The sequence below is a fragment of the Limulus polyphemus genome, unplaced genomic scaffold, assembly GCF_000517525.1.
Source record: "Limulus polyphemus unplaced genomic scaffold, Limulus_polyphemus-2.1.2 Scaffold1740, whole genome shotgun sequence".
Classification (NCBI taxonomy): Eukaryota; Metazoa; Arthropoda; class Merostomata; order Xiphosura; family Limulidae; genus Limulus; species Limulus polyphemus.
Window position 1 is genome coordinate 65,869 of NW_013667350.1, and position 13,355 is coordinate 79,223.

The 13,355-nt window shown below is 36.5% G+C and overlaps 1 protein-coding gene across 1 annotated transcript in view; it reads right to left on the reverse strand.

Moving 5' to 3' along the window:
• Positions 1-7,741: 7,741 nt before the first annotated feature.
• Positions 7,742-13,355, reverse strand: part of LOC111087108 — a 10,594-nt gene continuing 4,980 nt past the window's right edge. Inside the window, exons 2-3 of the mRNA XM_022392573.1 lie at positions 9,312-9,901; positions 7,742-8,821 (exon numbers count right to left, since the gene is read on the reverse strand). Coding sequence (XP_022248281.1) covers positions 8,050-8,821; positions 9,312-9,901 — 1,362 coding nt within the window. The 3' untranslated portion in view covers positions 7,742-8,049. The remainder of the gene's footprint in view (positions 8,822-9,311; positions 9,902-13,355) is intronic.

The following is a 13,355-nucleotide window of genomic DNA, read 5'->3' on the forward strand; positions in this document are numbered from 1 at the left end:
TCTATTTATTCGTCGTCGAATGACGTCAATTGTGATATGTTTTATCCTGAGTTTGAAACATCAGAAGTAAAAATTTAAACATATAATTGGTATATACTTTCATAGATGGCACTGCAGCTGTTTATTACAAACACTATTATATGTTAAAAATACTACAGAAAACAACAATATTTATTACCAGCTTGAGCACCCGTCCGCTAGACGGAAGTTATGTAAATTCATGACTAATGAACGGTTATTTTAGGACATGAAATTTTGGTTCCCTTATATGTAAATGTAAAGACGCAAAAAAACACCCATAAAAACTGTAAAACACAAAATGTGAAACCGTAACTTTGCACGTACCTCTCCATGGACTCAGTGAACCTCCATACCAAATTTGGTAAAAATCCATCTACAGGAAGCGAAGCAGTGGTTAAAACGCCCATACATGCCGCAAAAGGCAAAACTGAAAATTTTTATGTACCCCCCCCCCTGCATGGATCTAATGAACCTCCATAACAATTTTGGTGAAGATCCACTTACAACCTGCGAAGTAGTTACACGGCCATACAGCAGACAGTACTATTATATTTATATGTATTATCTTTTATATCTATCACTGAGAAACATGTGGCATTGTAATTTGTACAAATTGGAGTCAGTATCATGTCATATATAACTTACAGCAATAATATTTTGAACATAAAAAAATTATCCAATCGTTAGAGATTGTGTGTCATTGAGGTCGACTGAATACTGAAATGGTGTGATAAGTATTTTTTTTTTGGCCTCCATTTTTCGTTAGGCTAGTCATTTTCCATAGATGTAATGTTAAGTAGCTTAATGTAGCAAATTCGATCATTGTCATACATTACTTCAATATGTCGTTTAATACAGATCAAAAATATTTTAAATCTTTGTGAGGGAGAAGCAAAATCCAGATTTAATTTCTTAAGCCTAATTTGTTTACTATAAATATATTTATATATATTCGCAGTCACGAGCTACGTCATCAGACGAGCAGTAATCTTACATAAAAAAATATGATGTACCTGATGATGACAAAACCTTGTCGAAACGTTGTACATTTGCTGTCATGTTAAACTTATATTAAAGTTTTTCTTCATTACCCATTTAAGCCGTCTCCAGCCATTATATGATGTAATCATGCTTTGATTGGATAGGATAGTGAATTTATTTGATGTAATCACGCTTAGATTGAGTAGGATAGTGAATTTGTTTGATGTAATCATGCTTAGATTGGATAAGATAATGAATTTGTTTGATGTAATCACGTTTAGATTGAGTAGGATAGTGAATTTGATGTAATTACGTTTAAATTGGATAGGATAGTGAATTTGATTGATGTAATCACGTTTAGATTGGATAGGATAGTGAATTTGTTTGATGTAATCACGTTTAGATTGAGTAGGATAGTGAATTTGTTTGATGTAATCACGCTTAGATTGAGTAGGATAGTGAATTTGTTTGATGTAATCACGTTTAGATTGGATAGGATAATGAACTTGTTTGATGTAATCACGCTTAGACTGGATAAGATAATGAATTTGTTTGATGTAATCACGTTTAGATTGGATAGGATAGTGAATTTGTTTGATGTAGTCACGCTTAGATTGAGTAGGATAGTGAACTTGTTTGATGTAATCACGTTTAAATTGGATAGGATAGTGAATTTGTTTGATGTAATCACGCTTAGATTGAGTAGGATAGTGAACTTGTTTGATGTAATCACGTTTAAATTGGATAGGATAGTGAATTTGTTTGATACTCAAAAGTGCCCGTGTAATGTGCGAAAAAAAAAATATATTTTACGAAGTTGTTAGAATGAGATACTGCGATCACAGTTAAACTGAAGAAACGAACTTTATTTTATATCAGTGCGGTTAATAATAGAGAGAGATTAAATAGTTGGCACACTATTTGACTCGTTTGTAGACTAAACAATCTTTTAGAATGTCACGTGCATTTACAAACATTGCGTTATATTTAAATACTAGTGAAAGTACCCGGCTTCGTTCGGGTTATTAGGGTGATGTATTCTAGTTGACTATGTCAGTGTATGTATTCTGAACAAATTTTAGCATAAAAATATAACCTATATACTTTTGTTGCTAAGCAACATGACGTAAAATACATTGTTGGGACGCAATGTTACCAAAACGCACTGGCTTTTCTATATATTAGAAGTTGTTATATAAGGAACCACTTCTTTTCTATGTGTTTTTTAACTACCATGCCTCATTAAAAAGATTCACACGCGCACACACTCACGTGCTTGTCTGTCTGTTTGTGATTTATATTTGTAATATAAGGACCCACTTCTTTTCTATGTGTTTTTTTTGCTACATTGCCTCATTAAAAAGATGCGCACACGCACGTGGATAAGACAAGTAATATACAGGTGTACACCCTCAGGGTCCACTTAGTATGGGTGTAAAATTTCAGGTTTCTTGGTTCTTTCCTCTTGGAGTTATGGTGGTCACACATATACAGACACGTACGTGCGCACACGTAAGTGACTGTCTGTCTGTCTGTATGTTATATTTGTAATATAAAGAACCAGTTCTTTTCTATGTGGTTTTCGCTAGCTTGCCTCATTAAAAAGGTGCGTGCGCACACACACGTGGATAAGTGATATTACCCAGGTGCACACCCTCAGGGTCTACTTAGTATGGGTGCAAAATTTCAGATTTCTAGGTTCTTTCCTCTTGGAATTATGGCGCCCACACACACACATACAGACCCACAGACACGCCCTTTTTATTATAAATAAAATAGATGGACCTTACTAAAAGAATAAAATGGTGAAGTTTTTGTGAGCATAAAGTTTATTATACAAAATTTGCAATTAAACTTGACTGAAATTTCCCTTTAACCTATGTTGATTATTATTCCTGATGCACCAATAAAATATTTGGTTGAAAAAAATTAAAAGAATTGTATGTGTGTGTGTGTATATGTATATATTGCTTTCTTTGTTTTGTAAATAGTAAAGGACACTGATATGTTTAAAAGATATTCAAAATAGTGAAATGGTTGGATCTTGTGGCGACGTAGTTAGGCAACACTGTTTGGTCTGGAATGATGCAAACCATTCACACTGGTCAATATGTTCTTGCCTATGATTGATATGAATCCAGACGACAAAACTTGCATTTACTCCACCTTACTCTTTGTCTGTGCTGAGGCCAAATATAACCCCATGACCTCGTTTTAATGTTCGACCTGCCCTGTACTAGAAAGCGCTCAGCATTATCATGTGTGCACCAGAAACAAGTGACCTGCACTCCATTGTCCTCCATCTCGGCCCCTTTCATCTGGAAATGAGCTTTCTGGTGTGTATGGGACATGTCATGGAAGAAACAGGCTTCCATGATGTGTTTTCTGTGGTATAGATGTACTAAACGCTGTTAATGCTATGCTCCAAGACAAAGCCGTTATTCGTGTTGTTCGTGGACCCTTCCTTGTTGGTGCTGTCTTGAATGCACTGCTAGAGTCTGACATATACCATTTGTCTTTGCCACAACTTCGTGTTGAGATGGAAACAGAGGCAGATGTACACAGAGGTTCCAATTCACCTATGGCATTCGATACACCCCATGGGGGCGTAGCACAGATGGAAGTTGACAGTGAAGAGGCAGTGGACAAGGAAGTGAAGCAACAGGATACACCTCCTTCACCTGATATTACTTCAACTAGGGGATTAACATGTGAAAGAGGAATGACCGAGTCACAGTGTGCTAGCTGGCTAATGTCCAAGTCAGCATGTGCTGAAATGAACAACGTGATACAAGAAGTTACAGGAACACAACAGCATACGAACGACGAACACATAGAAATGGGACCTACAAGATCATCAAAGGTCACTGAGGACATGATGTATATGTTTTCATACTTCTATGGAAGGAACCCATTTGCTGCAGACCCCACCCTCAGAAACAATGTGACTGGTGTTGTTGGTGATATAGCTGCAAATGCCCACAAGTCAAAGGAACCCGGCCTTCAAGTAATCAAAAGCAGAACTCATCCTGAGGAAAAAAAGATCAAGTTATGATACTTTGGGCAAAAACGTCAGTGAAAGTCGATGGGACCCCCGTATTGGTAGACCCACAGCTGCGTTTAGTGGCAGCAGCTAATGTGACTTATGAAGACAAGAAAGAGGTCTTCCAATACAAACTTTACAGCTTCCATTTTTGCTGTTTGATTCCCATGACCTCCTTCAGCAACCAAGCAAAGCATCACTAGCTGATGAAAGTTGTGAGTTTGTTCAAGATATCACCCCAAGTCAACCACCATCCAATGATATGTAGTTTGTGCTTGATAGAGGCTTCCTACTGTAGCAACTGCAGGCACCATGGAAATGTCGAAGCACTTTTCAGATCATCATTGACTCTTATGTCCACTATGTTTGTGAAAGTTATTCCAAGGCAGTTATCGTCTTTGATGGGTACACGTCCGGCCCTTCAACAAAGGATACAACCAATTTAAAATGAGGAAGGGAACTCCAAGGAACGGCAGTACACTTTGTGGCTGACATGATGTTTCAGTCCACAAAAGATCTTTTTCTGGCCAACAAGGAGAATAAACAGCGCTTTATTGATGCACCTGGTGACACTTTGCGAGCATCATCATGTAGTGTTATTCATGTCAAGGTTGAAGCTGATTTTCAGATCGTCATGGAAGCAAGGAATTATGCCAAAGACAACATCACAGCCATCTTTGGAGAGGACATAGATCTCCTAGTGCTGTTGGCACATCACGCTGACGTAGCTTCCAATGACATTATTTTCTTCTCAGGCAAACAAGGAAAAACCAAAAAGACTTGGATCATGAAACAGCTTGTCACTACTCTTGGAGATTGACGTCATCTGCTTCTATTCCTATATGCTTTCACGGGTTGTGATACGACCTCAAGGCCTTTAGGAATCGGGAAGGGTGCGACGTTCAAACAATTCCAGAAGAATACAGACTTCCAAACTCTTGCACGTGTCTCCAGGAGCTGCAATCTCTTGAACATGTGCAGTTAGCAGGTGTAAAAGCACTTGCCCTGCTGTACAATGAAAAATCGGAGGAGAGTTTAAATGAACTGTGCCACCCACTGTTCTGCTCAAAGGTGGCAGTTGTAACTACATTTATGCAGGTCCACACTCTTCTGCCGACTTCAGCGGCAACGAAAGTCCATAGCCTAAGACTATAGTTAAGTACAAGTGGAACAGTGGATGGGAAATGGTCTTGAGCCAACAGAATGTGACTGGAAGATCTAGAACATCATTGTTCCAGTCATGACTGACTTGCCCATAGCACCAGCACACTTACTGAAGATGATTCGATGCCTTTGCCGCAATGACTGTGAACAAAAGCGTTACAGCTGCAGAAAACAAGGACTTGAGTGTTCAACTGGGTTGTGGCGAATGGTATCAGCTGTGCCAGTTCTATCGAATGAGATGTACACTTTTGGACAGGTAGGATTTTTCAATGATTCACAGGTTGCTAGTACGCCCTGACCATGGACAAGGGCTACACAATACTTTCCACATTGAACTTTGTATTCCTAGTTCAAACAAGGATGTACCTCATTTTTCATTTGAAATTATCTTTTGAAGCTCTTTCAAACGAGGTCCTAAATGGTGGGGTTATACTTGTTGTAACGGCGTGCATGGTGACTGTTAACAAATGACATTATCAAAGTCAATATTACATAATCATAGATCAATAAATTTATAATATTATCGTTTAACTCTGTCTTTTCTTTGCTATTCAAAACTAGATTTGTCAAGATCTTTCCAATGAGATGCTACATGATGGTGTTTACAGTGGAAACTGAAAGTTGGTGGTTTTGTTTACCTATGACGTCATCAAACTCAATATTTAGAGATTATGCAAAGTCGCAGAAAGGTATAATTCCTATCAAAATTAGAGGGGGTTCATCAAAAATACAAAAGTTAGAGGGGTTCATCACGAATACAAAAGAATATACGAAAGTTATTTTTGAAATTTGTTTTGGATCATGGTACATTTTGGCAAAGGGTCACCAGCCTATTACTGTTAGATCTAGTTTTGAGTCATGATTTAAAGCTGATTACTAGCCAGTTAGACCTTAATGTCAGAGTCAGGGCCGGCGCCAGATTATTTTGCCCCCTAGGCAAGGCCAGCTACTTGCACCGCCCCCCCCCAAAAAAAATTGCCAACTTCAATTTTTAAGAACAGATGTTTTGTAGAAAAAATAAAAAGCACAAAACTTTTATTATATGTTTTTTCTTAAAACAACTAATTTGTATAAAACTGTGACCCTTAAAGGTCAGTACTGCGCCTTTCTGAGGTCTGCGCCCTAGGCGGCTGCCTAGTTGGCCTAATGGTTGCGCCGGCCCTGATCAGAGTATATTGAGTTTCATCCACCACGTGACAAACACAAGATGCTGGTTGGTAAAACGTTTTCTGTGAATTTATTAGTGCTTTATTGAATGCCGTATTTTAGCCATTATAAAATAGTTTGGAGACGTATGTATTCCACATATAAACTGTGATATTATGATTAGTTGTTACATAGTGCAGGTCTTGTCCGTAAGTGCTATGTGAATTTTTTTTTTGTTAGAGTGTAGAAAAAAAGATTATTGTACAATTTAATAACTCACTGAGCTACTTCTTCCATCATTTCAACACTATGTACGAAAAATATTTTATTATATGTAAATAATAGTACAGACATATAAAAATTCGATTATTTTTAAATTTATCACGATCACTATTTAAATGAACACTTTCTCCGACTTTGGCACGTCACGAGACGTTTGAACAAAATAATCTGAGAGAACCATCTATTAATAGAAATCTACATTACTACACGTTTTTAGTTACATATATATTTTCACCTGTGATTATATACAGATAGTGTTTTTAAAATCATTCTTATAACCTTCCAAACAAGAGTCTTTATAAATCCAATTTCAACCTCTTCCAAACAAGAGTCCTTATAAATCCAATTTCAACCTCTTCCAAACAAGAGTCCTTATACACGCTTTGGATTTTGAATTCGAAATGGATAAATTAGTAGGAATGTAAAAACAACAGGAAAAAATCACAAATATTAGATCTATTGGTTTTCAATGTTTTGCTAACTTTAGGCGCTTAAACTGTAATATTACAATATTTGAAAATTCTATTTCGGTTCCCTGAGAAACGACATTCAACTATAAAGCTATCACTTGGATGGACTCCTAAATGATCTCCACAAATATCGCTATTCTTAATCTGGCCAACTGAGTTTATCTAACATAAATGTTTGTTTTCCTTGTAACATTACTTAAATTAGTCTCTAATAATATTTAGGACTCTTAATTGTTTGTTTGTTTTGTAATTAAGCACAAAGCTACACAATGGGCTATCTGTGCTCTGCCCACCACGGGTATCGAAACCCGGATTCTAGCGTTGTAAGTCCGCAGACATACCGCTGTGCCACTGGGGGGCAGGACTCTTAATAATAAGGACTCTTGTTTGGAAGGTTTAAATGGAATTTATAAGGACTCTTGTTTGGAAGAGGTTGAAATGAGATTTATAAGGACTCTTGTTTGGAAGGTTGAAATGGGATTTATAAGGACTCTTGTTTGGAAGGTTGAAATGAGATTTATAAGGACTCTTGTTTGGAAGACGTTGAAATTGGATTTATAAGGACTCTTGTTTGGAAGAGGTTGAAATTGGATTTATAAAGACTCTTGTTTGGAAGGTTAAAATGGAATTTAATGTAGTGTTTCAGATTTATCTTTTATCCATCCCAAGACGTATAAGATGGTCGGTGATTTGTGGGGAACGAAAGATAGATCTGAAATGTTAGTTTACACGCGTCTGATTTTAAATCTGAAATGGACAAATCAAGAAGAGTGTGAGAGAAAAAAAAATGCAGTTTACGAGATTGTTATCACAAAATGAAGGCCACTTGTTACTAGATGTCGCTATGTGTCACCTCACATATTAGTAATACTGCAGTAAATACTGTTTTTTGGTTTCTTTTTTTCAAATAGTTAAATTTTTTTCTTAGCTACAGAATTTTTATTACCCAATACCAATTTCGGAGCTTTTAGAGAAACAGCTAAGCTGCTTGTTTGGATTAGTCTTAGCAACTGTTGGAGGACCTTTTGTTCTTCCAGTCACTTCATCATAAGCTGGAGGAGGAGAGATTCTTTCATATATTTCATAGTTCCAGCGACCTGTTTGCAAGAAGGCACTATCGGTCCCATAGTTTGATCTACTAGCACCATCTATTGGTAGGTTTACTTCTGAAACTTGACGACTGTTAGAAGTTTCGGAGTAGTCGTTGTTCGTATCTTGGGTATCCAACGTGTCTGATGACTGGTAGTTTGCTGTTTTAGTAGGAGTTGATGAAATTAAACTGTGATGGTTTTCCAAAAGCTGTAAAACATTGGTTTGCTCATTACTTGAAGGTGCCATTTCTTCTTCTGCTTGATGAATGTAATGAGAAAACGTAGTTAGAGTTGCATCAGAGGTAGAATGCTTACCACCTTGTGACAATATTTCAGAGTTATTTTCCACAGTATAAACCTCGGTTTCACTTGCAAGCACGATATTCTGTGTTACTGGACAGCAATAATTTTTTTGACTATTCCCGACATTTTTTCTGGCCACAGTAGTTGTATTTGAGACAGAAAGGTGGCTCTGCTCGTTTTCTGATAAGGCGGAATGAGAAATTGAACAGTTAAGTGCTGGGTCTGTCAAATAGCTGTGTTTGGAGTCTATTTTGTTGTCTTTCGGTTTTTGGTATCTTTCCGATACTGATGTTAGAAATGATTGGCTTTGTTCAGGCTTTCTGTAAGAAGAAGAAAAAAAAACAAAAGGAGAGGATAAAAATCAATAGATTATTCAATTTCAAATTGGTTTACTAAGGTAAATCGCAACAATAACGCCAAAATTAAATGTAATTTTTTAATGTAAAATTATTGAAGTCTTTATGGGGAGTAAAAACATCTCATTTTAAACTACTTGGCCTAAAGAAAGAAATTAGAAGCAATTTGATCTACTTTCTGTAAGCTTGGTTTTCAAAAATTAAAACGGTAAACTTCTTATGTATATATATCATAATGATAACTTAAATTCTACCCTGTAAAGGTAACTAATAGCTATTCAACTGTCATTATTTAACTACTTTAGGAAAGGTATAATAAACTCATCATTTTCAAGCCACCTTGTTAGTTGCTTTTCATCACATTAGGATAAACATTAAACAAGCCACAAATGTTTATTATTATTACATAAGCATACAAATTAGTTAATAGAAAAAAATTAAATACTTTACACACCCTAAAGTGTTTGGTAAACCTGTAAGTATGACAGTGCTAAGCCTTGTCGATAACTTTCGCACTTCTAATTCAGTCATATCTCTGGGGATGGACATCAGTAAATAATTTTGTCCATCTATATTCATTAGAGGTGCTGATGGAGAAACCTGTGCATCTCTGGTGGAATTATATAAAAGACTATCGTAGACAGGAATGTTCGATGTCACCTCTGCATTTAGGGTTAACTGGCTACAGGTGTTGTGGTAGTCTAAAGATGGAGCTGACGGACAAGGCACTTCAGGTAAAGCCTGCTGCTGCACGTTTGTTCTTCTTGACCTTTGGTTTCTATCATTAGTTACTCTGGAACCAGCGAAGTTCAAAATGGCACCTATTAAGATGAGGAATATACCCACGAGTGATACAAATAACCAAAGACAGTCCCACCGGTAGAGGGCCACAAATACACCACCATTGGTCAAGATACAAGCTAACATTGCTAAAACGTAGGATACTATCGTTTGAATGTTCCATGGAGCACCAGAGATTTGAACGTCACCTCTCCTTCGGCACTCTTCCCGTGCGTGCATTGACGTGGACATCCTCCTAATCATCTGAGAATAAAGAAAATATTAAAAAAAAAACGTATAAATGTAATACTTACCTGTTTCAACGAAGACTAATATGTAAACTACATATTAACCCCATGTTTTGTTTTGTTTTTGTAAAAAGAAAAAAAAAGACCATAAAATTAAGCTTCCTGATATCAGAAAATCTTCTTTATTACATCGAAACTCCGCTGATGTCAGAAATCTTGATAATAATACTTTGTCTGGATACGTGTAATGTAGCAATTTATTTTATTAGGAATGTCAGGCTTCTTATCAGTACAGTTATATGTGATAAAAAGCGACCGCATTTATCTCCGATATTTTGTCTATTATGGGTTTTAAATCAGAGGTGCGTAGAAATAGCGTTTGGGACCCATCTCTTGCTTTCGACAAATCACTGTCAACAATATATCGCTATATATCTGATTGGTTTGATACTGAAACACGTCACTTGTGAGTGGTTTCCTCTCGCCCACATTAATATTCATTGAAGGGGATTTAACTTTTTTGGGAGGCTACCGCCAACGCTTGGGCGTTTTCAGCCACACCACACAAGCTTTCTTTCGGGGTGATTTTAAGCGAAAACTTTTTTGTTGAATTGAGTTCTCCCTCCCTTTTCTTTTACTTCAACAGGCAACCTTATATATATATATAACTTGTAACAGTATCCAAGCAAGTCCACTGGTGATTCAGTGCTAAGTCCGTGTGCTTATAATGATAAAAATCGGGTTTCGATACCCGCAGCGAGCAGAAACAAAATAGCCAAGTGTGTATCTTTATCATTTTTGTGGGTGATTTCGCTTATCTTTAGGTCATTTTATCCCCTGGAAATATTTTCTCTCCCCACTCCATGTCGTCTTGCTCCTTACCTTTTTATTAGAATGCAAGTAAAACAGATAATATCTTTTTGTAACCCTATGGATTTATTGGGTCCAGACCTCCAGTCAAACGACGAGCCGTTGTCAACATGAAAACTTTTATAGACAACTTTGGAGTTGGAGAGGGAGAAAAATGGCTAGAATTAACATTTTTGTCCATTACATTCACGATAACTATGTTTCTTTTGTATCTGGTCAATCAGAAGAAATAGTTAAATAAACTCTGTGTTAAAAGTGTAACGTGTGTGAACTTGTTTCCAGGTCTCACAATAAATATGTTTTCTTGTTGTATCTGGTCAATCAGAAGAAATAGTTAAATAAACTTTGTGTTAAATGTGTAACGTGTGTGAACATGTTTCCAGGTCTCACAATAGATATGTTTTCTTGTTGTATATGGTCAATCAGAAGAAATAGTTAAATAAACTTTGTGTTAAAAGTGTAACGTGTGTGAACATGTTTCCAGGTCTCACAATAAATATGTTTTCTTGTTGTATCTGGTCAATCAGAAGAAATAGTTAAATAAACATTGTTTTAAATGTGTAAAGTGTGTGAGCATGTTTTTAGATCTAGTACACGCCGAAGTAATGTTTACACGTAAACTGTATATATATACATCAGGATATGTATTGCTTGCGAACACTAGACATGTGTCATCATGTACTTTTTTATTCCCTGTCAGAATGAGGAAAAAAAGATAAAATTATTTTCTTATCCGAACATACTTAAAACTTGGCATGACCTGGTGGTTAGGGCACTGGACTCACAATCTGAGGTTCGAAGTTCATGTTTCTTTGAGCTCCTGGGGCGTTATAATGTGACGGTGAATCCCACTAATCGTCTGTGAAGAGTACTCCAAGAGATGGTGGTGGGTATTGTTGACTAGATGTCTACCCTCTACTCTATCACTTCGACATTAGGGACTGCTGGCGCAGATAGCCCTCGAGTAACATTGCGCGAAATTCAACAAAAACAAACCGAACACGTGTTTCCGTTTACCAGTTGACTCCGTAATACCAGAAAAAAAACAACACAGTAATGCTAAACGACTTCAAAGTTACATAATAACCTTTCACCAAATGAAAGAAATCTAAGAACTTATGAGTAAAAGCACGTGAGAATATGTAATAATAGGTCAATCACACTGTATCTCCTGTATTCAGTCCCTTTCACCTAATACCAGGGCTCATTAGGTCATGTAGGATACGACAGAGACATTAATGGTCTAGACGTTATTTAATTAAGTCGTCAGTTTATATCAACTGTTATAGTGTGAACAAGATTAAGAAAATGAAATCTAATTATTTCTCCGAAAGGGGCCAAAGGCCGCCAGAAGGGGTCACCTGTTTTAACCACTCACACTACAGTAGTGTGTTGTCTGTCAGTCAGTAGACACTAAAAATGGCGTCACATAAGGAACGCTTAATGATGCAACTTGTACTGTCGTGACGTCAGTAAAACGTGCGCATGTCATGATTCACGAGAAGAATTATGCACTCTGTAAGCTACAACACAACATGACATATGAACTTCAAAGCAAGAAATAAAAATATTTGTAACTCCTAATTTTGGTTTTATTTACTTTTGAAACTACTCATGGTGACTAGAGCACAGATAGCCCTTTGTGTAGCTTAATAACAAACAACAACAGCAACTATTCTTGAAACAGAACACTTTCGAGGACCCTGCAGAAGTTTTATAATATAAGAACAACATAGGTTTACTATGTGCGTGTGTGTGTTTTAACATGTGCGATTGTCCATAATATTGTTTCTAGTGGGTAAATAATTTTCTAGTATTATTCATATCTATTTAATGAAGTTTCGGAAAGACCTCGTGCCACGTGACCATTCGTTACTCAAACATTACCATCGGTGTTAAAAAGTTGCAGTCTCTTCTACAAAGTACGTCATGGCACAAGATTTGCTTGAAACCAAGGAAACCGTATACTCTTACATACGGGGACTCAACATGGAGTTATACAAGTTCAAAGGTCTGTCACGTGTGGAATCATGGGTGAAAAAAAAAAGATGGCATGTACGCGTAATCTTCCCATTGAATTTTGTACAAGAACTAATTATTATTATCTACAGATGGTAAACTTTTAACTTTTCTCGACTCAGCCTAAGTTGAAACGTCTCCCTTGCGGCGATGAGTAGAAAGGTTTACTTGAAAAGTGGGAATAACTTAACTTTACACAATCTTTGAATAAGGTCGTTATTAATTTGTTATAAACGGGAACTGGCTTAATTTGATTCATTAAACTTAACAGACTTCAAAACTTGGAACAGTTGTCTTCATCCACATTTTTTATTTCATGACCAAAGATAAAAGCCACATTTTCGAAGTTAATGATTCTTTTCTTTACAACTAAGGCCTCCACTTCAGTTAGCATGATCAATCAGGGAAACAAAAGTAATTTGAAATATTTATTACCCTTCTTGCAGTGCTTTTTATCACATGGGGTAATTTACACTGTTGACAGTAATATACTTTGAGTGAGATTAATTAATTTGTTTAAGATAGTTTACACTGTTGACAGTAATATACTTTGAGTGAGATTAATTAATTTGTTTAAGATA